General features: G+C 31.6%; 1 protein-coding gene and 1 long non-coding RNA gene across 2 annotated transcripts; one reads left to right on the forward strand and one right to left on the reverse strand.

Annotated features, from left to right (window-relative positions):
* Nucleotides 1–585: 585 nt before the first annotated feature.
* On the forward strand, nucleotides 586–24837 carry LOC106074097 (broad substrate specificity ATP-binding cassette transporter ABCG2-like). Its single transcript, XM_056021739.1, has 19 exons — nucleotides 586–853; nucleotides 3257–3483; nucleotides 6229–6288; nucleotides 6638–6752; nucleotides 6904–7056; nucleotides 7563–7720; nucleotides 7909–8060; nucleotides 8983–9126; nucleotides 9550–9588; nucleotides 10087–10138; nucleotides 11558–11657; nucleotides 12164–12229; nucleotides 12923–13008; nucleotides 13222–13311; nucleotides 14710–14834; nucleotides 15642–15796; nucleotides 16058–16147; nucleotides 16867–16922; nucleotides 18125–24837. Exons 1-19 carry the CDS (start codon nucleotides 809–811, stop codon nucleotides 18273–18275), a joined length of 2064 nt encoding a protein of 687 aa, XP_055877714.1. The 5' UTR covers nucleotides 586–808; the 3' UTR covers nucleotides 18276–24837.
* LOC129924786 (uncharacterized) lies at nucleotides 2804–5517 on the reverse strand. The gene is made up of 4 exons (XR_008776710.1): nucleotides 5170–5517; nucleotides 4261–4646; nucleotides 3244–3457; nucleotides 2804–3005 (listed from the first exon to the last, which is right to left on the reverse strand). It is a non-coding gene; the product is annotated as an uncharacterized LOC129924786 (long non-coding RNA).
* Nucleotides 24838–25731: the final 894 nt, after the last annotated feature.

Raw genomic sequence — 25731 nt, forward strand, 5'->3', positions numbered from 1 at the left:
AAATGCTGCTGGCAAAATCATTGGCAAAAAACAAACCCCATTTGGGCAGTTGTTTGAGACAAACATCTATAAAAAAGCTAACAAGATCCTCGAAATAAAGAATCACCCTTTGTGTCAGGACTTTGTGATTTTACCATCACAAAAGAGATACAAGACACCGATAGCAAAGACAAACAGACACAAACATTCTTTTGTTCCCCTGGCAATCAAATCATTAAATAAGAACAATCTGGTATAAACTTTGTCACATGTAAATTATGAGTGAGTCTGGTGTGAATGTACACTTTGGTTTCTTATAGTTATAATGTTTTTTGTTTGGTGTAATGCACAAATTGTAAGACAAATTTCCTTACGGATAATAAAGATTATTATTATTAAACTTGTTTGTATTTTATCGATTACAATAAAATAAAAGCAAAAATATAGAAATCTAGATCTAACAAATTTTAGTGAATATTAGCATATTTTAAAATTAACTTTTAAAAATATTAACTAATTAAAGCATACAAACACAAAGATAATAAGAAAAATAATTAAAATCAGAAATTTCTTCAATCAAAACTGAGTTATTCTTCTTGTAAACAATGGAATCGATACTTTGCTGAATAGCAAAACTTGAGCACACTGTTACTGTGTGCTCGACGCAGAATGAGTGTCAGTGCTAGAGTCCGATGTGTTAGTAAGCCCTAGCACTGTGACTATAAAGACACTGTCTAACTAGACTCTCTCAGTGGTCATCACATGATTAGGCTTACTAATTAGACACAAAGAAACTGGACTTTTATACCGAGTTCAAAGTATTTTTATAATGGCGGAGAACGTAAAATTGCAAATGGAAACAGTTTCTATAATAGTAAACTTGTGCACTTTTAAATATTTGATTTAGGGTTTTAGTTTTAGATTTGCAATAAAATCATAAAAATGATTCAAATAAATGAAATATCAATGATTGTTTTAATAATTAGATCTATCTAGATCTAGAACTATGTTTATAATCTTTTCTTTCTATTCTAAAGCTAGATTCTAGATCTATCAAGTATCAAGTAGACTCTATCAGTTATCAGACTTGATAATTATTAATAATAAGAGTCTAGACTAATAATTACTTTAATTAGATCTATAGTGACTATAGTCTATAGTACTATAGTGTCTATACTATAGTTAATAAATAGTGTAGTATATTACATCTTTTTAAAAACTTTTTATTATCTACTCGTGACAACTCTAGACTCTAGTACTGGAGTTCTAGATCTAAAATAAAAGAGTCTTGACTAGTAATGTAATACTAATATAGAATAGTATTAAGTATTACTATTAATAATATAATAATAATTATTATTATTAAATAATTAGATTAGATTTAGATCTAACTGATTAGACCTCTATCAGACTTCAGTTTCAAACTGTTCAGAGTTCAGAGTAACAAAGTTTACAAAGAGGGAAAAAAAAATGTTGAAAATGCAAGTGCAACTCAACTGCATGAGATGATGAATCTTCTAAAGATGTCCCCCCCCCCCCCACCACCACTAGATCTAGATTAGACTGTAGAATACATCTACTCAAATCTATTCTATATATATATTATTATAGATAGATCTCTTTCTAAAGCCAAAGCTAGAGTCATTTGTTTATTTGTTCTACATGTTTTGTACATGCCTTCAGCAACATCTATAATATGGTCTATAGGGCAGATAATGTCATCTGTGTCTTTGACCTACGGTTTATGAGAGCGTCACTTGGCCAGCACAATGACCAACAGCCTTTACATTTCCCCAACTAATGTCAGTTGGACTTGGTGGCACCCTAAGATCCAGAAATTAAAAATCCCAGGATTCAAACACGGAACCCCAGTTCAGAAGCTAAGCGCTTTACCGCTCAGCCACTGCCCCTACTGAAGATTATTAGAATAGCTACAATGCTATATATCCTAGTCAAACCTTCCCCAGGATGGTATAAAATGGCTGTAGGCAGGGTTTGAACCTGGGACCATCCATACAACAGTCTAGAGCTTATATTACTAATAGCACATGACCAGGTTGCCATTCCAGGCATTATAGAATCTAGGACTAATATTATATTTTTACTGATGATCTAATACTAGGAATAACTAAGAGAGGATTCTAGATCTAGAGTCTAGAAATTAAGATTTCCCCTACTGTTACTTATATTTACTTCTAAAAAGATCTAATCTTGATCTCTAGTCTAGTTAGAGGATAGTCCTATTACATCTCTATAGGTCAAGCAATATTTGCTGGACTATCGTTTGATTGTCTGGATGGGCTTGGGTCCACTGCCTGCAGAAGGTTTAGGTTAGGATGTAGATTATCTTGAACTCTGATGGAACATCCGAATACTGTAAAACATTTTACAAACATAAAACTATAATCCATTGACTTTTACTATAACAATGGTAAAAAGTTGAAGACTAGACTTCACTAGATTATTGTTAAATTTAAATTTAGCTTAGCCTTACTGTGTTCATCTAGACTAGAGAAGTCTCATACTATAGGTCACAGGTCTCTATAGTCAATATAGACAATACCTAATGTCTCTATATAATATTAAGGATTCTTAACAAAGCGGGACTTTATATATATTGTAATATTATTTCAAGACTAGTGTTCGTGTATATTACTTTTTATTTCTTTTCATCATCCCACAGGCTTTCCTTAATTTTTTGCTTTCCAGATTCATTTATTTATATTTATTCTAGAAATTATATCTAGGTTATATATATTGTTAATTTTAATTCTAAGACTCTACTTAGTAATTAGACTCTAGTCAAGTCTAAGCAACTCATCTCTAGCTAAATTGATATTTATTAGAGCCATGAAATCTGTAAAAAAGGCCTTCTTTTCTATCAAGTAAAAATATGTTTAGACTCTGGTCGCTACTTGCCTTGGGAATTCCATTCACTGTTTTCACTGCCTGAATCATGAATGGTTCATCATCTTGCTTGATGCCTTTCTCAATGTAATTGTTTTTTGTGGTGTTTCTGGTGTGAGCTTTTAGATTTAAAGAAATATGTTGAAAAACATTTTTTTATGAGAGGTCAAAGATGGAAATGTTGCTTAAAATAAAAGCATATATAGCTATTAGACACTTCCCCCTTTTAAAAAAAAATTTACAAATGAAATCAAAGGTAGAAAATCTTGTGCTAATATTAGACTTAATGAATATCAGCCATGTAATTGTTAAAAGTTACACTCTAATAGTACTACACACTAATAATTTTTTTTTTACTTTCATCTTTCAGGATAATCATCAAGAAAGCACATCATCAGAAGTCAAAACTAGGCTTCTGAGTGACAACATCAACTCCAACCCAGGTCACCTAGAATCTGTCAAAGAGAGAGCAGCCAGGATCACAAATGAAACGGAAGGGTCCAGCGTACTGAGTTTTCATGACATCAATTATGAAGTTGAAACTAGAACATCCATTTGCAGGAAAAAAACACTGAAACATATTTTGAAAGATGTCAGGTATGTTACAGCATAGACTAGGCTTTCTATTACATTACAATTTAGTAAAGCTCCCAGAATCTAAAGACTTGCCCTAAATGGGGACAGCAGAATACTGAAGGACATCTAGTCCCAATGTATATAATAAACAATTTAGATCAGACTAGTTGTTTTTTTTTTTCTGATCTATAAACCCTGCTCAAGACATTGATAAAGCCAAAATTATAAGATTTTAAAAATATTATTAAAACATGTAGAACTAAAAGGCTAGCTCCAAAAAAGGTATTGACTAAAGTTGAATTGGAAAAATATAATTTTTTTAGTATTTTCTTAATCATTTAACTTTTTTTCATATAAACTATCTGAATTGAAAATAATCAACTTCTTGACTAAGACTATATGATAATTATGTTATACATTTTTAATTTATGGATAAATTAATTAGACTAAAAGTAAACAAACAGCAAAAGTAGAATTAATTAGACTAAAAGTAAACAAACAGCAATAGTGGAATTAATTAGACTAAAAGTAAACAAACAGCAATAGTGGAATTAATTAGACTAAAAGTAAACAAACAGCAATAGTGGAATTAATTAGACTAAAAGTAAACAAACAGCAATAGTGGTGTGATTTTAAATTCCCAGTCCCATTAATTGCATTCTTTTAAAAAAATCAAAGAGAAATATTAGGATGAATAATGTCAAAGCTTTTACGACTGGTAGCATTATTACTTGTACATGCTAGTAGACTGAATTTATAATTTTTGTGGATTTTTATCAGGTAGAAATGATGACTTACTGGACTTGATCCATTTGACTCTCAGTGGAGGGTATGGCCACAACAGGACTTCATCATTAGCCTTTGTTCTAAGCCATTCCCCCCAGTTGGGTCTGTCCTGCCTCTAATAGCCTTTGTTCTAAGCTATTCCCCCCAGTTGGGTCTGTCCTGCCGTCTTTGCTTCTTTTGTCTCCCAGCCTTTCTCTTTCCTTGTGGGTTCCAGTCCATATCCTGTTTTGAACTATTTTCTGTCGTTCTTTAAGTATTGTATGTCCAGCCCAGCCCTTTCCATTTGTATCTTTGGATTTCTCTGTTGGCATTTACTGGTTTGTTTCCCACAGACTGATAGTCTTAGAAATGATGTCTGCAATAAATCCTAGACTATTCACTTCTTACAAACTTTGGCACTACAAAAACAAAATAACAAAAAACAAACAAAAAAATCCACATAATATATTCTATGCATAAAATGTTAAAATATAGTTAGTCATGGCATGTCTTTTTTTCATGTTCATTATTGTTTAATATTTTTAATATTTTCATTTAAATATAAAAAAAAAAGTAATGACAAACTTTATCAAATTTAGATCTAATTTAAAAGGCCATATTATTCAAACAGTCACTTCTTCTAGTCCATCGCTAACTCATACTAACTATATGTATAGTTCTGCTCCTTTATACATTTTTTTCTTCATATTAAATAATAACACATTGCAAAGCAGTTATTTCAAATAAAGTAATTTAAGTTACACAATGTATTTTAAGAAAATTTTATTTAAAAATTTGGAATGTATAATTTTTGAAATGGTTTTCTAGTAATAGCAAGAACAAGTGAAATACAAACTAATACATTACTTTAATCTCTGGCAATAAAGGTGAATTAAAACAAAATTATACTAGTGACTTTTCAGTCTTATTTATTGAACTTACCTAGAATATTGTTTATCAAGTGAGTTATCATTTAGCTTGACTAACACCAAGATGCTTTTAGCACAGTTAGCATTTGCATGCCCCGCATTTATTGTTTTGATAAAATAAATCAGAAAAACATGAGATAAAATTGAGTCTTCTTGACCTACAAATGAAGTGTTTATTATCTAGGCGTGTCTTGTTAGACCAAAGTGTTAGTTTAACAATCAAAGCACTTTATGAACATGTCACAGTTGACAAAAGTATTTGATAGAGAGATAAGGAACAATTATTTCATGTCACAGTTTAAAGTACAGTTTAATGTGCATTTGTTCACTGTTAGAGAAAACCAAAGTAATATAAATTTTTTTAAACAAAGCTTATCTAAGAGAAAAAACTGAAAAATCACTTCCAAATACATATATAATATATAATTATTTTTTTTGTTGATTCATGTGTTGTCGAGTACGAATAATTATGCAAAATTTCAACTTCATTTGAGAAAAACTGGTACAAATCATTCTTTATAGGGGAAATAACTCCACATGTACAGCCACATTTCTCAATAAGTATAATTAATTTCCCTTTTTCAATACCAGACAAAATAATTAATTACTAATTATTTTTTTAACTTTAACTAATTGCTTATTCATTATTGATTCATGTTTTGTTAGGTACAACAAATAATTGTGTAAAGTTTCAACTTGATCCAAGAATCGGTATGGGACAAATAATGTGAATTGATATAAGTTTTGTAAAACTTTTGTAATCATATTATATTATTACTTATTTATTTAATTGCCACCTCATAAAAATAAAGTGCTTGATCAGCTTTGAGATATTTAGCATAGTTACTAATCTGAATGAATTCAATATTTTACTATAAGTTGTGATTCAATAGTGAGAATTACATTTCTATTAATATTTTATTTTAGTAATATTCTTGGCTTTGATTATTTAATACACACAAAAAAAAAAAAAATAAAAAAAAAATACTAAAACATCCAAACCAATATTTTATATTTCATTTCTGTTGAAATTATTTGAATAAAATTAATTCAACCCTTTTTCTTATTTCAGTGGTATATTTCGACCTGGTATGAATGCCATACTTGGTCCTACAGGAAGTGGAAAGTCTTCGTAAGTTTAAAAAAAAATTATACTATGTTTTTACTTTAATTGAAAGAAACTGTGTTCTAATAGCTGCATAAACTTTCAAAAACCTTTTTTTTTTTTTTTTTTTGGAAACTTTTAATGTATAAATAATATAGTTGGTGATAATAAACTGTTTTTATTGAAATTTTTTCTTAATATTTGATTGTGTGTGTGGTAAAACCTAAAAAAAAATAATAGAAAATTAAATATTTTATTAAGGAAAGAACTTGAATAGCACCATTATTATAATTCATCTTGGAAAAAAAAATTCATAATTTAAAAAAAAATGGCTCTCATGAACTTTCTAATGTAAGAACCAAAACTATGTTTACAGTCTTTTAGATGTATTAGCTGGGAGGAAGGATCCTAAAGGGCTGACTGGAACCATATTGTTGGATGGATCACCTACTCCCCATAACTTTAAGTGTCTCGTTGGCTATGTTGTGCAGGTAAAACTTGTCAGTGTATGCATTTACAAGTTGTATTTCATTTTTTTTGTAAATCCTCTTTTTACTATTTTCGATGAATATTTTTAGGAAATAACTGTCATGCAATGTTTTATTTAGAAATAAAAAAACTAAATACCTTGCTGTTTGTCAGGATGATGTCGTCATGGGAACTTTGACAATACGTGAAAACTTTGAATTCTCTGCTACACTTCGTCTTCCTTCCAATATTAAAAAACATGAAAGGAAAGAGAGAATTGACCAGGTCATCTATGAACTTGGATTAACAGAAGTGGCAGACTCAAAGGTACGTGTAGAAAATGTTCAAATGATGGCAGTGTGCTACTACTTGCAATGTTGGTCATGCAATATGATTTCATTGGTGTTAGGAACTGGAATAATAACATCGCTAAATAAAGTTCATTGACTATTTCTTTTTAGTGTCAATGAGAAACTTTCAGTTTTTACAGAAATGATCTACTAATAATGCCTATTCAGTTTCCATGAACTCTTGTCATTTATATATTGAAAAATATCATATTACTGTACAATTAAAAAACACAAATCTTTATTAGCTTATTATTGAAAGAAATCTGCTATTATACCTGCTTTGGATTTTTTTTTTACACTTCTAACAAACCCAATGTTTATTAGGTGTGTTGGGGTATTGAAAGTCTTTGCCAAACTTATAGTAAAGTATCCTCGTTTTCACACTTTAAAATGAAAACATTTCACATTTCCAAACATTCCATTTACTACGTTATTTTAATACCTAGAAGAATGAAGGTTATTTTCAAATCTTTGCGTTGCCAGGTTGGAACAGAATATATACGAGGTGTATCTGGAGGGGAAAGAAAACGTTGTAGTATAGGCATGGAGCTGATTATCTCCCCTCCTGTCCTGTTTCTTGATGAGCCAACCACAGGGCTTGATGCCAGCACTGCAATGGCTGTCATGTTGCTGCTAAAAAAGTGAGGACATACATTTTTTAAATTTTTTTTTTAATGGTAAAATCTGAAATTAGTTGTGTTTTTTTTAATAATTAAACAACTAAAATAATGTCAGATATATGCAAAATTGTAATTTTTCATATTTTAAAAATTTATTTATCATTTTTTTCAATTTTTGGTAAAGCTATAAGTCTTTTTTTTTTTTCTAGATTGGCAGTAGGTGGACGTAATATCATCTTCTCAATCCATCAGCCTCGATATTCAATCTACCGCCTGTTTGATTCCCTCATGTTGTTATCTCATGGTGATGTGGCCTACCATGGGAAGGCTAGTGAGTCATTGGACTACTTCGCTTCTGTTGGTTAGTATTCTTATGTTTACTCTGTTAACATATTTCAATACTAAACCCTCTTTCACATCTCATTTTTTTTTGGTCTGGAAATGTACACAAATTAGTCTGTATAGTCTTGTACTCATTTAAAATGTGTTGTCAAGAGCCTTTGTTTTGAAATAAGTATTGGTTTAAAAGCAAGTTGGAATTCTTTCTTTTTGGTACCTTCCAGGACAAACTGCAAAGTTGACTTATTTGAGGTGAAGTTAAACATTTGAGGTGAAGTTAAACAAATTAGACAAGAATTTTGTTTTTCCTGAACAAAGAGTGACACTGTTTAATGTTAAATCTCTTTGGCTTCAGTTATGCGGGTGCTGTGAAAGTGAGCGCAACCAAAGCTCTCCATTTCTCCTGCCTGAGTCTACCCTGAGACATGCTTGTTCGTTTTTCACTTTTCCAACCAGATTTGTATATGATGATGTTTTTTTTTTGTGTGTGTGCCAGACTTTGCAGTCTTTTACTAACATAATTATAGCCTGTCGACCCTATTAGAGTATGGGCAGTCAACAATAGATCTTCTAAATCCCCTGACCTGGACCATCCTTTCCTTTTTGTTCTAGGTGTTACCAAAATGTTTTGTTGTTGTCATTATTGGCTTTTTCAGCTCAGTGGCTTTCAGCTTTTACTACTTTTCTTTATGCTTCTTCTTGTTGATTAGCCTTCTGCTCTCATGACAAAGTTTTCTGGGTTTTTTTTTTTTTTGCTTTTCGTAGTTATGGAATGCCCAGGGTGTGGTTGCTAGCCCCCATGACTGGGCCTCCTCCTTTATCCTGACTTGGGACATGATAGGCAGTGTAGTCTTTGGTGGAGTTTTTTGCTACTTAATATAACTTAACTAAACCATAGAAATACTCTTATGAATATTTCATGATTATGTTTCAATATCTAAAAGGCTATTTTTGTGAAGAGCACAACAATCCACCAGACTTTTTCCTGGACGTCATCAATGGAGACTCTACTGCTGTACAGTCAACCACAACTAAGAATGTCAACGGACTAATTGGTGATTCCAATGAAATTCATATAATTAATAGAGGTAAACATGTTAACAATGACCACAACCAGTTTTAATTGTTAACAATGACCACAACCAGTTTTAATTGTAAACAATGACAACAACCAGTTTTCATTGTTAAACAATGACCACTACCAGTTTTAGTTGTTAAACAATGACCACTACCAGTTTTAATTGTTAAACAATGACCACAAGTAGTCTTAATTGTTAACAATGACCACGACCGTTAACAATGACCACGATCAGTCTTAATTGTTACCAATGACCACTAACAGTTTTAATTGTTAAACAATGACCACGACCAGTTTTAATGGAGCGGCTCGACAAGTCAGAGCTAATATGCCTTTTTTTGTTTACTATTTTTCTATTCATGAAACGTTTAACTAATGCTCTATTGAATGTGTTTTTTTACAATTATTTTACTTTTTTTTGTCAATTGAACAGATTCTGAGAAAAGTAAAGATATTGTCATTACAGTTGAAGGTAAGTTATTATTATACACAAAAAAAAGTATACACAATAAATTTAAATTAAAGCATCTAGTTTCTTTAAAAAATTGTGAAGTTGCATACGTTTTTTTTTTCAGCTGGTCAGCTTTAATGTTTCATTTTTTTTTAAACAGCAGTATTATAAAATGTAAAAAAATAGCAAGTCTAAACATTTTGTTCATCTTTGATTCGGCTTAGTCTTTCTTTGAGTTTTTTATTACATCAAAGAAAGTTTAGAAATTTAAAAAATTTGATTTTCAAAATCAAAGTGATAAGGTCCTCATTCGCTTGTAAAAACTTACCATAAGAATGATCACAGAAATATATTAAGACAAATATTATCTCTAGTGAGATTTTGTGTGTGTGTTTACCATACCTTATACTTGAAATAGATAAATGCAAATGTCTTATAATGTCTAATATTTCTGTAAGTATGCTTAGTTCAAATATTCTGGTTGTATTGTTGTTTTATTTCAAATATTTGTCCCTTCAGAAAAAAACTCATCACTTCGTGAGTTGTTTAGAAACTCTAGCTGGTACTCAAGGTTAGTTTTTTTCTTTTGACTCATGTACTACTGTTTCTTTTGTAACATTTATTTTCATTGTCAAATATAAAAATTCACAAAATGAAGGAATCAAAAACAAAATGTAGGAATCAAATTTATGGTGCTATTAATTTAGAAAGGAAACAAACAATTCCTATGATGATTCAGAAAGCTCCAGCTAGGAAGCAAAGCTCACTGTAGAAAGGGCATAATGCTTTTTTTTTAGTTGTGATTAATTTAGAGACATTTAATTTCAGATATAGCCATGCGCTTTGAAATTAAATGATTTGCTACAAAATTACTTGAAAAGTATATTTAAGCAGAAAAAAAAAGCAAATGAATATTTATTTATTATTTTGGAGAAACATGGACCATGACCTTGGCAAAGAACTGTTGCACATTTTTTTTTCCTACATACTTAAGAAAGCTTCTTCCATTTGAAGCTTAGTAAAATTTATTTTACTTTTAAACTTTAACACAGCGGTTCTCAACCTTTTATGCTCGGCGACCCCTTTTTACAATCCCCCACTCTGCCGCGATGACACCCCCCCCCCCCCCCCCCCCCCCCCGCACACACATACAGCAATAGAAGAATAGACAATAACAATCCATATTTTTGATGGTCTTAGGCGAGCCCTGGCAAATTGTCAATCGACCCCCAAGGGGGGGTCATGACCCACAGGCTGAGAACCCCTGCTTGAACACTATGTTTCATTTGGCTAACATTCTTTAGCTATCATTCCATTTGTGCATTGTAGAAAGAGTAGAGTGGTGGACTACATCACTTTGTCTAGTTTTGTGTCAATAATGTTAGGCAATAATACTAGAGAGCTTTTGTATATGGGCAAGTGGTTTGATGGAATATGTTCAAAGGTCAAGGTGTTGAAGTTAGCTAAATTGATTGTAATAAATTAAAGTAAAGCAAAGCTCCCCTTTCAGACCATGTGGTCTATAGGGCAGTTGATGTTAAGGTCATATGTTTCTTTGGCCAACAACCGACCGCCTTTACTTTTCCCCAACTTAAGTCAGGTACCCATTAGACTCAGGGGCGCCGTAAAAATCCTAAAGTTTAAAATCCCAGTCTTAACAGAGATTGGAACCCAAGACTTTAAGTTCAGAGCCAAGCGCTTCAACACTTGGTCACAGAGTCCCGATTGTAATAGTAAGGTGATACATTGTATTCTAATTAGTTATCAACTCACTCAAAAGTATATCTTTTTCCATTTTTTTTAATGGCTTAAAGGAAAATGATTGATGTGCGTATGATTGGCTGATATTTAGCAGTGTAGTTGTACACTAACCGTCAAGCACAAAGTACAAAGTTGTACATTTTGAAGTGAGAATGTGCTTCAGTTTAGATTATTGAGAAAATGAATGAAAAAATGTTTTTGATTTTTTGTTTTTGTGTCTTGTTGACAGCGTTCAAGAAGAATTGAAACCTATTATGAGTGCACATCAAAAAGATGGTGCTGCAGTCGAAATAAAGAAAGTAGATTATAAGTCTTCCTTTGGTATGCAGGTCAGTGTAAATTTGTGAATGCATGTGTAAGTTTAACTCAAACTTAAATTTTTGCTCATTTCAATAAACAGGAAGACAATTAAAAGCAAAAAGTCTTTAATTAATATGCATGACTAGATTAACATAGGACTTAAACTAACTTCTCATTTGAAGGACTTCAGTGATTTATAAGATAAGATAAATGACTACATTAACATAGGACTTAAACTAACTTCTCATTTGAAGGACATCAGTGATTTATAAGATAAGATACTCCTTCCTGTACGTGTTAAAAAAGGAAATGATGAATTAATTTCAATTTCTTATTCCTGGGCTTTCTTCCTCAATGTCACTCACTGTTACAGCCAATGTTTTGTTACATTAAATTTGTATTGAAAGATTGACTTGAATCTCTCACTTGCTGTGGGAAACCTAAATCTGACTTTCACTTCAACAAACTTTTATTTTACTTCTACTTCTTATAAACTTGTATTTGACTTTCACTTCAACAAACTTGTGCATTTCAGTTACTAACAGTGTCCAAAAGATGTGTTAAAAATATTGTTAGAAATCCACAAGTCACAATTATGCAGGTAAGTTTTTAGTTGTCTAATAGCATTTTATGTTAATGGAAATGAGATAATGTGATAGAACAGTAAAGTGCTTGACTGGTAAAGGAAAGTTTAGATTTCCTAGTGGCAACAGGAAGTTTAAATTAAGACTTTTGGATACAGGTGCTTGTAACTCTTTGGGAACGTAAAGATGGGGTTTGTTTCAGCCATTTCATCCTATTTTTTTTGGTTTTAATCTTTGTGTAGCGCAACTTTCATGTTTATATCATGCTCTGTGTGCTATAGTCCTTTTGTGAACCAGTGGGAGGCAGGGGGTATCTGGGAGAAGGTTTCTGTGCTGCCTTGATGCTCTCAGAAAACCCAACACTGCTTGAGTTGGGCTTTGAAATCGAGCCCTTGATAGGGAGCTAAATCGTTTGATCCTCAGTGCCACACATCCTGGTTGGCCAGAGAAACAGTTAAACTTTATGACACCTGTATTTAGGTAATTTTGGTATTGAAGTAAACTAACCTTTTACATTTTTCTTTGCAAGAAGAGCACACAAGTATAATATATATATAATTTACATAGTCATATTTTTGGTACTGTAAAATAATGTATGGCTCTAAGCTAAATGCTGTTGCTGGTAGAAAATAGAAAAGACAAAAATACTTTTTATGACTGTAAAATTTGTATTTGCTATTATTTAAAAAAAAAAATCTATTCTTTTTAAGATCAAAACAATTATTATGTATGCTCTGATTGTTGGTGGCATCTATTTCCAAATGAACAAATCCAAAATTTCTGGAATACAAAACAGGTTTGTTCCTCCTGGTTATTTTGTTTTATAGTTTTTTGTTTTTTTTTAAATATATAAATATATAACTAATTTCTAAAAATGTGTTACTGATATATATCCTCATGGATAATAAAGATGATTATTATAATTTGTTTATCTACTATCTTTAATGCTATTTTTTTGTGTTGCTACAAATCTTTTATTTATTTACTGTATATTGGAACATTTATTTAGGGAAGGGGCATTTTTCTTCATTATCATGAACCAAGTGTTTGGCAACATGTCTGCGGTAGAACTCTTCATCAAAGAGAGAGCAATATTTATGTAAGTTATTTGTTCTGGTAGTATATGTTGTGAAATTGAGTTCTTTATTTTATGCTTATATTTTCATAATGTTTTTGCATTTTTTTTAATTTAAAAAATCTAATTACACTTTCTAAAATGTTCTTTTTTTCCTCGCTTCTTATTGTTAGAAATATTGAAACTTAAAGGTTAGTAAGACGCTAGTTTAGAACTTATTGATGTGCTAAGTCAATGTCAGTAATGTAACAAACTTCATATTTGGACTCGATTCTCTGTTATGTAACAAACTTTACACTAAGGCCTGTTTGTGTCCTCTTTGTAATAGTAAAAAAAAAATACTTAAAAAAAAGCAAAACCTATCCAGTGAAGAACTCCACATTTACAGTCATGTCTCAATGCCGTAATATTTATTTCCTCTAAATGATATCAAACAAAATTAATTACCATTACTTAATTAGAAGCTGTAACACAGCCATTTGAACAATAATATAGTCATGTTACAGAGGTCTTCTGTAAAAAACAATCTTTATCAAGAAATGCATTAAATGATTTTCACATACAAACTTAAGAAAGTTTTCCAAACTACACACTTTAACAACTTTCCAATTTTAATTTTGTTTTAACCTGTTCATTTTAGGTAACTCTTTTTTGGTCAAATCTTGTTAGCTTTATTGAAGGTTGCAAGTTTTGACACACAAAAAAAAAAGGTTAATGTGTTCAAAATATTTAGATTTAGCATCTAATGAGTTAGAAATATTTAGATTTAACATAAAATGTCACACATAGTGAAAAGTTTATTATTTTATCAAGCAGATCAGTAATAATTTCAATAGAAAATAAATGGAAAACCTGTGAACATTGAACATAGTAAATGAAAACTTGAACATTTTTGTTTATTGTAATAACATCTTAGAATGTATTAATAAAGTTCAATTTGACTTTTGTTGTATTGTTATAATTGTTTACGTTTCTACCATGGTCACTCGCAAAACTATGTCTTTTTTGCAAATACTTGACAAGAAAGTTGGTCATTTTGCAGATGTCATCTACATATTTACATGTTTTATCATTTTCTGATAAATATTTGTACATGCTCTTGGAAATATTTAAATTAGTAGCCATGAACTGATCAAGTTTTGCAACAATGATTAAGTTTTGCACAAATTTAATGATTTAAAGTAGAGGATAAGGATAAGTCTTTTTAACTTGATATGTCAATTTTAATCTTGATTAAACTAAGTTAAATTTTGGAAGAAAAAAAAAACACAGCACTTTGAGTACACTTTGACTTTTATATCTGATCATTTCCAGGAAAAAAGTGAGACTCATTTATGAAATAATTACAATAAAATTCATCATGTTCTAGATATCTTGAGTAGTCCTAAATATGCCATTGTTTTTTCCCTTTGTATTTGACAGACATGAAAATGTGAGCGGTTACTATCGTGTATCAGCTTATTTCCTTGCTAAAGTTTTCTGTGATGTCATACCTCTCAGAATGATTCCAGTGATCTTGTTCTCAGTTATAGTTTATTTTATGTTTGGTAAGTATTTTCAAACATAAGAAATCATTGAATTCTCTTTTTAAGTCAGTTGTGAAAGTTTTTTGAGATGCTATGATCAGATCATAGCAGTGGAAATGTATCTTAAAAGTCATTCGGCTGTATGGCTAAAGCTTCTTACCGGCAATTCTGTTATAAAATTTTCATTTGAAAATGTGACCATTGGCTAATGGTGTCAATCCTAGTCATTAAATGTCCCAGTGTTGAGATTTAAACTTTATGCCTGAACTGGCTACCTTCTAGCAGAAGGAATACTCTGAATCCGAATCTCTGTTGCCTTGAGACCCAAACATGGAAAAGGCTTTTGGTGTCAACCTTCAGGAAAGATCATGAGGGGGTGACCTTTAGGCGGCTTGCAACAAACATATCTACACCTGGCGATGCCGCTGTCACAGTTTTGCTTCTGAAGGAAGCCATAGAAAATCTTGCGAACTCACACTCCACTTGATGACTATAATTAGAAATTGATACTGTGAAGGGATCTTTTAAAAGAACAAGGTTAATTCACAATGTGGGAAGAAGATTGTTCTGTCCTGTGTAGCGCAAAAGCCTCAGCTTATTCTTGGAACTACTGTTTTGTCACTTCCATAAAACTGTTGTGTCATCTGTTTATACCTTTTCTTTTCATAATAAATATACATACTAGAAATACCCTTCCTATTTCCTCTCCATAGTTATCATAGATTGTAATAGAAAATATGTTTGCTGTTGCAGTAGAAAATATATTTGCTTATGAAATTATGAGCTTAGTTTTCTAATTGTTTATTGTTTCACTTCTGACATGAACAGGTCTCAGAGACGGTGCAGACCATTTCTTCTTTTTCACGCTCAACATGTTCCTGACGGCTATAACTGCTTCAACTCTTTGCTTCGCCATCAGCTCATCGGTCAAGATTTTGGGCTTAGCCAATTTATTTCTGGCAATGTGTTATGTCTTTATGATGGTAAGTCAATGTATTTAGTGTTGTCTTTATGATGGTAAGTAATGTATTTAGTGTTGTCTTTATGATGGTAAGTCAATGTATTTAGTGTTGTCTTTAGGATGGTAAGTCAATGTATTTAGTGTTGTCTTTAGGATGGTAAGTAATGTATTTAGTGTTGTCTTTATGATTGTCAGTGAATGTATATAAAGTAAGATAGTACTTTTTTATTTTTCATACTAATTGTTACTCAAACATATATTGTTCTTTTCTTCCCTTGTCTAGTTATTTGGTGGACTCTTGATCAATGTCGGTGACCTTGGTCATTGGATCAGTTGGGTCAAGTACCTAAGTATATTCAGATATAGTTTAAATGTAAGTTCAAAATCATCTGGATATATTCTTTTTAAATGTATTGTATTGGTCAATTTTGTGTTCATTATGAGTTGTAGCTAAATGGTTTGACATTTACACTTGTAAAAAAGAAAGTAGCCCTTTCAGACATTATGATCCATAGGGCAGATAAAAGGTCATCTGTTTCTTTCTATGATGGTTAACTTGTGTTTCATGTCTACGACCAACCACCTTTCCCCAGCTAATGTTAGGTAACTTTAATAAGAGTTGGGAGGACTCAGAGGCATCCTTAAAATCCCAAAATTTAAAACCCAGTCTTCACCAAAATTCGAGCCCAGGACCCCTCGGTTCGGAAACACTTAACCATTCAGCCACCAGACCTCATATTTACACATGTGGTAGTTATGAATATGTCAGCAATATTTTACTGTCTTCTGTGGACATTTTTAATAGTTCATATTCATATGCTCATTTATAGTGCAGTGGAATGCACATTTGTGACGAAAATAACATCTAAATGGATCACCGGCAGACAATGGTTATACCTTTGCTGGGTATGGCAAAATATGTAGGTCACAACTGGGGCTGTGTAATCATGGGAAATAATATTCAGACTTGAAGACAAGCCTTATTATTATATATATATGTATATAAAAGAGGTTGAATTTTTTTTTTTTTATCAAGTGATACATTTAGATTTCTTTTCTTGTTTGTAAGTCACAAAATAATTTTTATTTTAGGCTCTTGAAATTAATGAGCTACAAGGTCAGATGTTCTGTTCAAATGGCACAGATTGGTAAGCTGTACACTTCTGAATCTTTTAAATCTCTAAAAAATTGTACACATGTACACATTCACATAGCTAATAAAGTCTAAGAACTTAGTGATGACTCACGCATCACAAATTATGTTAAAATAAGAACTGAGACTTAACATTCCTTTATTGTTATTGGGATAACTTAATATTTTTGTATTGTTTTGCATGTTTCGGATGTTCATTCAGAGTTGAATATAATTTACTTCCTAGTCCAAACCCCCTTCAGGAAAACGGGGATGGGCGCTGGCAGGGTTTGAACCTGGGATCATCTATAAGTTTTTACAACAGTCCAGCGTGCAAACCTCACGACCAGGCAGTCATTTGGTGCTTGCAATGATCATTTTCCTCTTTCAAATTTTTCATGCTTCTCCTCCATATTTGTTCTGTCTCAGACAAAACTTAAATTGGCATTTTTTTTAGCATCAAAGCGTACTGGTGATTTTTTTCTTTTTCTTCCAACATGGGCTGATTCCCCCCCCCCCCCCCCCCCCCTTGTCCGTTTTGCCAAAATGAAGATAAAACTGACTTTGGCTGGCCAATTTATATCGCTTCTTGCCAGTTCCTGATTTGGCCAGCCACTTCACCCTTTGGCCAAGTTAAGCATTTGCCATAACATTTATATGTGTGTGCCAGCGCTTGTAACTAGTTTAGGATTTAAGAAGTTTGTTTTAATATTTTTTAAAAGAAATTTAAACACCGAAAGTTTGGGTGACTGTTACATGATCATGACATACTTCATTTATTTAGCAACGATTTATAGATCTATAAAACTATTGACTGAGAGCTAGAGAACCTTGGTATCTACAGATCTTCCATAAAACTGTTTACAGAGAGCTAGAGCACCTTGGTTTCTATAGATCTTCTATTAAACTGTTGACGGAGATCGAGAGAACCTTGGTTTCTGAGCTTGTTCAAATATAAATGTAAATGAGGATTGATACTCTGGCATCTACTCAAATGGATGTCTGATATTTTTGAGAAAAATAAAAGTTTAATTGTGTCAGTTAAAAAAAAAATATTTAGAGTTGTCTTTAGAAATTAAATGAATTTGCAAAATCTCAAGAATTTTTTTTTTTTATATTTTTTTTTTACAATTGCTACAATGCTAAGATATTCATCTTGTTCATTTAAAGTTTGTTCTTATGCTTCTTTCATAGAATTTTTTTTCTGAATTTTTATAGCATATCTGGCAATGATCACCTCACCAATCAAAAGATTTCTTTTGAGACAAAGTGGGACTTGTGGCAGAATGAGGTAGCACTGGTCATTATGACTGTCATCTTCTTGATATTGGCTTATGTACAACTAAGAAGAATTCAGAAGCTCAAATAGAACATGGCCAATGTTTACTGTAAACATCTTTTTTTTTTAATTGTTGTTGTTTGTTTCAAAGTTTGGATGCAAAGTATTACTTCACCAGAGATTTTTTACTTTGGCTCTGCTGAGATTCTTTTGTCACATGTCTTTTTATTGTAATTTTCTTTGAATGTTAAAGAGACGGATGAGTTTTATGGCCAAAGTGCCATATCATCTCAATATATATTTTTAAAAATATCTTATTGTCTGAAATAATATTGTTTTAAAGAAGTTAAAAAAAAGAAAACATTTGAATGTGAACAATGTACTAAACACCAATCATTTTTATGAACAAATGTTGATCAAGAACAAAAATTAGCAATGAATAAGGTTCTTCTAAAGAAGGAAATTGTTTTACATTGTCAAGAACCTAAAAGTATATACAGTTAATTAATGCTACATTTGATGCTTGGGGGCTTACTAGCTCCTGAACTAAGGGGTATGGAGTTTGGATTGCAAACTAAATTTTTAAACTTGGTAATATTTAGGATGTTCCTGAGTCCAGGCCACTCTAATTAGCACCTGACATTCACTGAGGAAGAAATGGGGTTGGTTATTGTATTGGCCACATGATACTCATGTTAACTGTTGGTCATAGAAATAGATGAGCTTTACATAATCAGCCCCCATAGATATTAAAGGTCTGAAAGGGATACCTTTATATACTTCTATTGTCTATAACATCATTTGGCGAGTTCATTGAGAAGAAACTTGTCCCACGGACATTGCAATCAAAATAGATTTTTTTTTAAATGTTAAGATTCCTAGTCCTGACACTTTATTTTTCTAATTTAAAATTTGCCTAAATGTTTAAAGTAGTGTCCACATTCCTCATATGTTATAGAGGGAATAATGTCGTAGTACTTACGATATGGGGGAGATACAGAAGCTTTAATTATATATTACTATGAAATTGTATATTACTATGAAATTGGATGTTCGCTTTGCTAAGAGTAAGTGGCTGGTCCAATTCAGCTGTGGTCTGATTAAGTTGTATTTTTATCAGTTATAATTATTATTGTATAATACATTTTTAAAAAAATACTGGTATGTTTATAATGTATGTATTTAGACCAATGCCAATGAAAATTTGACAATCTTATCTGTATTGGTGTGTTTTTTTTAAAAGAGTCTAGGCTTAATTGAAATGTTTTTTTTAATACATAAATTAGTTTCTTTTTTTTTTTAAATACAAAAGTAATTTAAATTTTCTTTTTAAAAAATTCTGAAAATCGTTTAATAAATGTGAAAAATGTTATTCTTCAGTATATATCTGTATGTCCCTTGTTTTTTTTGCAAATCAACTGTTCAATGATTCATGGTTGTGGGGTTTTCAAGCTTGTCAAGATTGTTGAAAGCTAGAGCAGATGTCAGCCTTATTGATATGCTCAAGAACTGTTTAAGTTTATTTCAAACCACATTTTTTTAAATGTTTGAATTTTTAATGCCTCAGTTTGAAATCTTTTTTTTTAAGCCTTATGTCTAATATTTGTCTACTGTATTTAGTTTTACTAGTTATATCTGTAAGACTGGGTCTCAAAGGCACATATAAATCATAATATAACTTTTAAGAAATGGGATTATACTCCAATAGGGGAGCTAATCTTGAATTTTGATGTACTTTTTTTTTACAATTCCTGATTCTTTCTTTTAAAATTACATGAAAAATCAATTTAAATATTATTATTTTTAAAATAATTTTATTTTGAAGATATAATGGCAGTTTGGTGAAAAGACTATATACCATGTAAAGAAATAGATTTGCATTTCTTTGCTAGTCTTCTTAAACTGGACTATTGATAAGTTGATAAGTTGAATGGCTTTTTAAAATTCTGTAGTAACTAGCTACAAAGTAGGTGTCCATATTCGAAGAAAAACTTATATTCTGCTGAGTCTTTATTTGAAACAGAATCTTTAGGTTTTTACTGGTAACTTGATGTTTCATATCTTTATTGATAACATTTCTTATCTTGCAATGTTCTTTTTATTTATGTATCTATTAGCCAGGAGTACTGTCAATACACTCTGGTGTGCCTTAAGTGCAAAGGACAATCTTATGACTCGCTATGTACATTCAAACATTGCACATCAGAGCCTTGTGCTGCTCTTTGTTTACTGTCTAATGCGTCATGTCAAAGAAAAATAACTCCTTCACAAGTTTTCTTACATGTACTGTTAGGTAAAGATCGTCATTGATTACTGTAACCTTATGTTTGGGAAAGTGCAACTTCGCATGCTCTATGATCCTTACTTGTTGTAGCTTGCTATTTTCAAATTTCTGAAAAGCTTTTTTTAAACAATCTGTATTTTTTTGGGGAGCAGACATCTCTGTTACTTGACCAGTATCTCATACTATATATATTCTTCAGATAACTTTCCAGTCTAACTCAGCACAAATACAAACTTTATATTTACTTATACTGAAATCAAGTGCTCTTATTTATGCTTGACTTCTGACCTAGAGAATACACAAATATCACATGTACCCTGACCATCCTCTCCACACACACAAAAATCTTTGATGTACTAGTCTTAGTCAAGAAAGCATTTATAGATCTGGTCAAATATAATTTTTATATTCGCAAAAGTATTAACCTTTTTTTTATAACGATTTTGAATCCATACAAGATTTTTGAGTTTATATCTTGGTTTCAGCTTGCTCCCTTGCCTTTTGTGAACACATTATATACTGTGTTCATGTGTTTCTGTCAATCATATCAATCAAAGTAAGCAAAGACACTGTCCTTGAGTTTTAAAGAGAAAGGAAGATCTACCAAGGTCTAGCATGACCTAGATATTTTGTCACATCTTATGAAAATTAAGTAGTTTTTTTAAGGTTCCATTTTGTCTCTGGTCTCAAGTATGTGTAGTAGTCTTTGAAAGAAGCCTGTTTTTGCCAAGTTCTTTTATATGCTAGTAATAATAGTAAGTGAATATCTAAGCGGGTCTTTAAGTGCCAGTAGTAAATTTCTCTGTTCTGCCATTCACCTCATCAAATAGGTTACAATTGGCAGGAAGTCATGTCCAACCTAGGAGGTGTGATGACTGAGTGGTTAAGCGCTTGGCCTCTAAACCTGGGGTCTTGGTTTTGAATCTCTGTGAAGACTGGGATTTTGAACTTTGGGATTTTCAGGGCACCCCTGAGTCCACCCAACTCTATTGGGTACCTGACTCTTGTTGGGGAAAGTAAATACGGTTGCTCGATGTGCCAGCCACATGACACCCTGCTTTTAAACTGTTGGACAAAGAAACAGATGACTTTAACATCATCTGCCCTATAGATCACAAGGTCTGAAAGGAGAACGCTCCTTTTTTCTTTACATATCCAAGCTAGCATAGTCACCAAACAGTTAACTCTACCTCTGTTCCTACACTTTTGGTTAGACTTGTTTATATTTTCATACTGATAACTTGAAATGCTCACTTAAATGCTCACTTATATTTTCCTGCTCTAAGTGAAAGCACGGTGAAAGTCTCTCTCGGGAGAGATGCCAAGACATTCCATCCGACGTTTGATTTCAAGCCTTGCTAGCTTTAGATGGGTGGTTATGCATTTCTTTGAAGTGATGTTCATTTGGTACTACGCATCTCAGAAGACAGAGAGAAATGGGAAAAGATGATCGACAGATCATGTGTGGTGGCCCAACGGTTCAACAGGCAGGTGATGGTGATCCCAGATATGTAAAGAAATCTATGACACAAAGAGCATGGCCATTTACTTGGTAAAGCTAGATAGCTGTTTCTAAAACATATCATTCAACTGACAGTAAAATTTAAGTCATTTTTTGGGGGGGTTCAATATGTGTGCTGTTTGGCGCCACCAAGTCTATAGGTGCTATTTCATGTACCAAATGATACACTTGAATGCTTTTTTTTATTTGTGCCTTAACATTGCCTTTGCATTTTCAATGTATTCCACAGTTTTGCATGTCTCTAATGAAAGTCTACATTTTGTTTTATCACAAATGATATTATCAGTACTATCTAATCATAATTGTTGTTTTTTTGTTGTTGTTTTTAAAACACATGTAGTGTTATCTATATATCATTTCTCAAGTATTATTTCATTTTGCCTTTTTTAACTTACCACGATGTTCAAGATTTTGCGCTACATACCTATATATTTGCCTGTGGATCCATGTAAAGTCTTGGATGGTTTTTGTTTTGAATATATTGCCTTCGCTTCAGGATGGTTTATGTTCCAATATTTTTGTATCTTCCCTTACACATTTCATAAGCATGCCATTTATTAATTCTAATGTGTTTGGATGGTATTAAACCACTGTTATTATGTACCAATATAACTAAACAGACATTTTAACTTTTGTAAAGTAAAAGGATCTTGGCATATTGAGAAAGCTAAAAGCATAAAATTGGGCTTAAAAAAAAATAAATAATCTTTATTGTCTGTATGGAGATTTGTCTCACAATTTGTGCATTACACCAAACAAAAAACATTATAACATATAAATCAATAGTTAAAAACAATATTTCTAATCACACATATTGATTGTTGTTGGTCTAGATCTATTACAAATTTAATTACATATATAAGCTTTGTTTTTTTGTGTTTTGTTTGTTACTGCTGTGCACCAACACAGTTCTGTTACATAGAGATTATAATGTATCAATATAACTAACCAGATATTTTAGCTTTTGACAATTTGGTAATCTTCTATCAAGGCCTGTCATTGTTTTACTCTTGTACATGTGACATGATTGGGGTGATGGATGCTATGAAAAAAAAAAAGGGGGGGGGGTGTTGATTGGCAGGCATAGTCATTAGTTGTAAATGTCCAGTCCAGTAGAACTAGTTGATTATGTTGATATTTCTTAATGTTTTTATTTATTAATGGATTATCACGACTGCATGCTACAAGTGGTTAGATTTTAATCAAGCTTTAGTCAATGTTAATATAAAACAAATTGGTTTTAACCCTTATGCATAAAATAAAAATGCAAATTGGTTCCAGTAGCTTTAAATATTTTTCTATTACATTACAAATTTATTATTTAAAAAAAAAGAAAGTATGTGGTATTAATATTGATTGTAATTATTAACTTATTTGCAGTGTCACTAAGTACACAAACATGCAGGATAGTTTCAGGTTGAAAGCACTTTATTTCCTGTCCTGCTGTTGACAAAGACTATAATGCAGCGGTTCTCAACCTTTTATGCTTGCCGACCCCTTTTTACAATCCCCCACTCTGCCGCGACCCCCCTCCCCCCACACACACATACAGCAATAGAAGAGTAGACAATAACAATCCACATTTTCGATGGTCTGGAAAATCGTCAATCGACCCCCAAGGGGGTCGCGACCCACAGGTTGAGAACCCCTGCTATAATGTATTTCCTGTCCTGCTGTTGACAAAGACTATAATGCATACAATGTATGCACTTGGTCTTAAAGATAATAAAAAATATATCCAAAAAATATTTGAAATGTTTCTTTTTGCTCATACTATGGTCTATTTGCTCATTGAGTCATATACATTGGTGTATAGCCCAGTATAATGTTTTAACATTTCTTTTTTTGTATGTTAGAAAAAAAAGAATTTTTGATGTCTCTTTGAGTATTGTAATATTGACAGTCCCAAATTTAAATTTATTACTTTTTTAAGTTAAGGAGTTTTATTTGTTTTATTCTTAAAACTTGGAGACAGCATTATTTGTTTTACTTTTTTTTTTCCCTTCAAATCTTTCTTGTATATTTCACTAGTTTATATATTTGAATGACTTTTTTTTTTAAACCTCCTGGCCATTGCCTTGTTGTCCATTCTCTTTATTTCTTTTTCATTTTTTTATGCAATGTTTAAACAGAAATAAAGTAACATTTGTATATCTAAGCACTAACTGATATAGATGTGGGCCTACTTACTCAAATGTTCACTAGATTGTCCAAACAGATTTCTTTGATGCAACAAAGATGATGCCATTTAATTCCAGGAAAGCCCAACTTCAGTGAGAATAAGAATTTATCCAGTTGCAGAATTTTGCTTTTAATATAAAGCTGGAGATAATTTCAAGCCTAGGTTCCATAGCAACTACAGCCAGTAACTTTAAGGTTACAAAATTAGTTCATTAGTGTGGCAGCTTGGTCGCATGGTATGTGCTCTGAGCTGTCGTCTTGATGATCTGAGGTTTGAGGCCTCTCTGTCACCATCCTTGTGGAGGTTTGGGCTAGCATGTAGAAATCTTCAATTCTGAAGGAGTATACAAAACATGTGAAACAAACAATGTGAACATTTTGCAATAAAAATAAGCAATCTAATGTGAATTAAGTCCTCAACTGTAAACTTTTAAGAGTTGGCAACTCAACACTATTGTGTTTGATGTAGAGCTGCCAATTATGGTAATATTGTCAAACAAGTTATTACATACCTGATACTTCAATTGTATAATCTGATCTTATTGCATTAAGCATTGTGTCTATATATTTTTACATTACTAACATTTGTTGTTTTTTTTTAAACTTACTTTGAATACTAATACTTTTAGTTTTTATATGATAATAAAATTAAATACTTTGCTCTATCTTTGCATTGGTCATTTTAAAAACGATAACTACCTGTTTGTATTCTAAATCTGTTATCGTTCATTCTTTTCAAAGCTCGGTGGCTCATGAAAGTAGTGAGTAACCAGCACGAGAACCAACTGACTTCATATCTGGGAGTTGTGCTAGGTCAACTTTGAGATCCTATTTCGCAATTGGACGAGAATATGGTGCCTTTCCTACAAGAGCAGATCATCGTTTCATACATTTTGTTCACTTAATTCTGTTCGTTTCTATGGTTGATTCAATTTGAATATTGTTGCAGAAAGCTGTCTTAAATGAAGAAACAACTGCAACATCATTCATTAAGTGAAACTCTCAAATGATAAAATGCATAATTGTAGGCCTACAGCTGATTTTAAGCAACTTTTTTTTTAGTTGCATGCTACAACAAATTGAGTTCCAAGAACCTGGGACACGCAAAAGAAACCAAAAATAGCTCAGATAATTACGATGTATTTAAATTGCACAGATAATTATGATGTTTTTAAATTACACAGATAATTACGATGTATTTAAATTGCACAGATAATTATGATGTTTTTAAATTACACAGATAATTACCATGTATTTAAATTACACATAATTACGATACATTTAAATTACACAGATAATTACGATACATTTAAATTACACAGATAATTACGATGTATTTAAATTACACAGATAATTACGATGTATTTAAATTACACAGATAATTACGATGTATTTAAATTACACACATAATTACCATACATTTAAATTACACAGATAATTACGATACATTTAAATTACACAGATAATTACGATACATTTAAATTACACAGATAATTACGATACATTTAAATTACACAGATAATTACGATGTATTTAAATTACACAGATAATTACGATGT

Source organism: Biomphalaria glabrata, chromosome 2, assembly GCF_947242115.1.
Source record: "Biomphalaria glabrata chromosome 2, xgBioGlab47.1, whole genome shotgun sequence".
NCBI classification, from domain to species: Eukaryota; Metazoa; Mollusca; class Gastropoda; family Planorbidae; genus Biomphalaria; species Biomphalaria glabrata.

Bases quoted from the DNA above. Each gene is read 5' to 3' on its own strand.
- LOC106074097 (XM_056021739.1), top strand. From the start codon at position 809: ATGGCGGAGAACGTAAAATTGCAAATGGAAACAGTTTCTATAATA. The intron at 8,061-8,982 runs GTTAGTATTCTT...AATATCTAAAAG, and splicing joins GGACTACTTCGCTTCTGTTG to GCTATTTTTGTGAAGAGCAC. The intron at 12,230-12,922 runs GTAAGTTTTTAG...ATTCTTTTTAAG, and splicing joins CACAAGTCACAATTATGCAG to ATCAAAACAATTATTATGTA.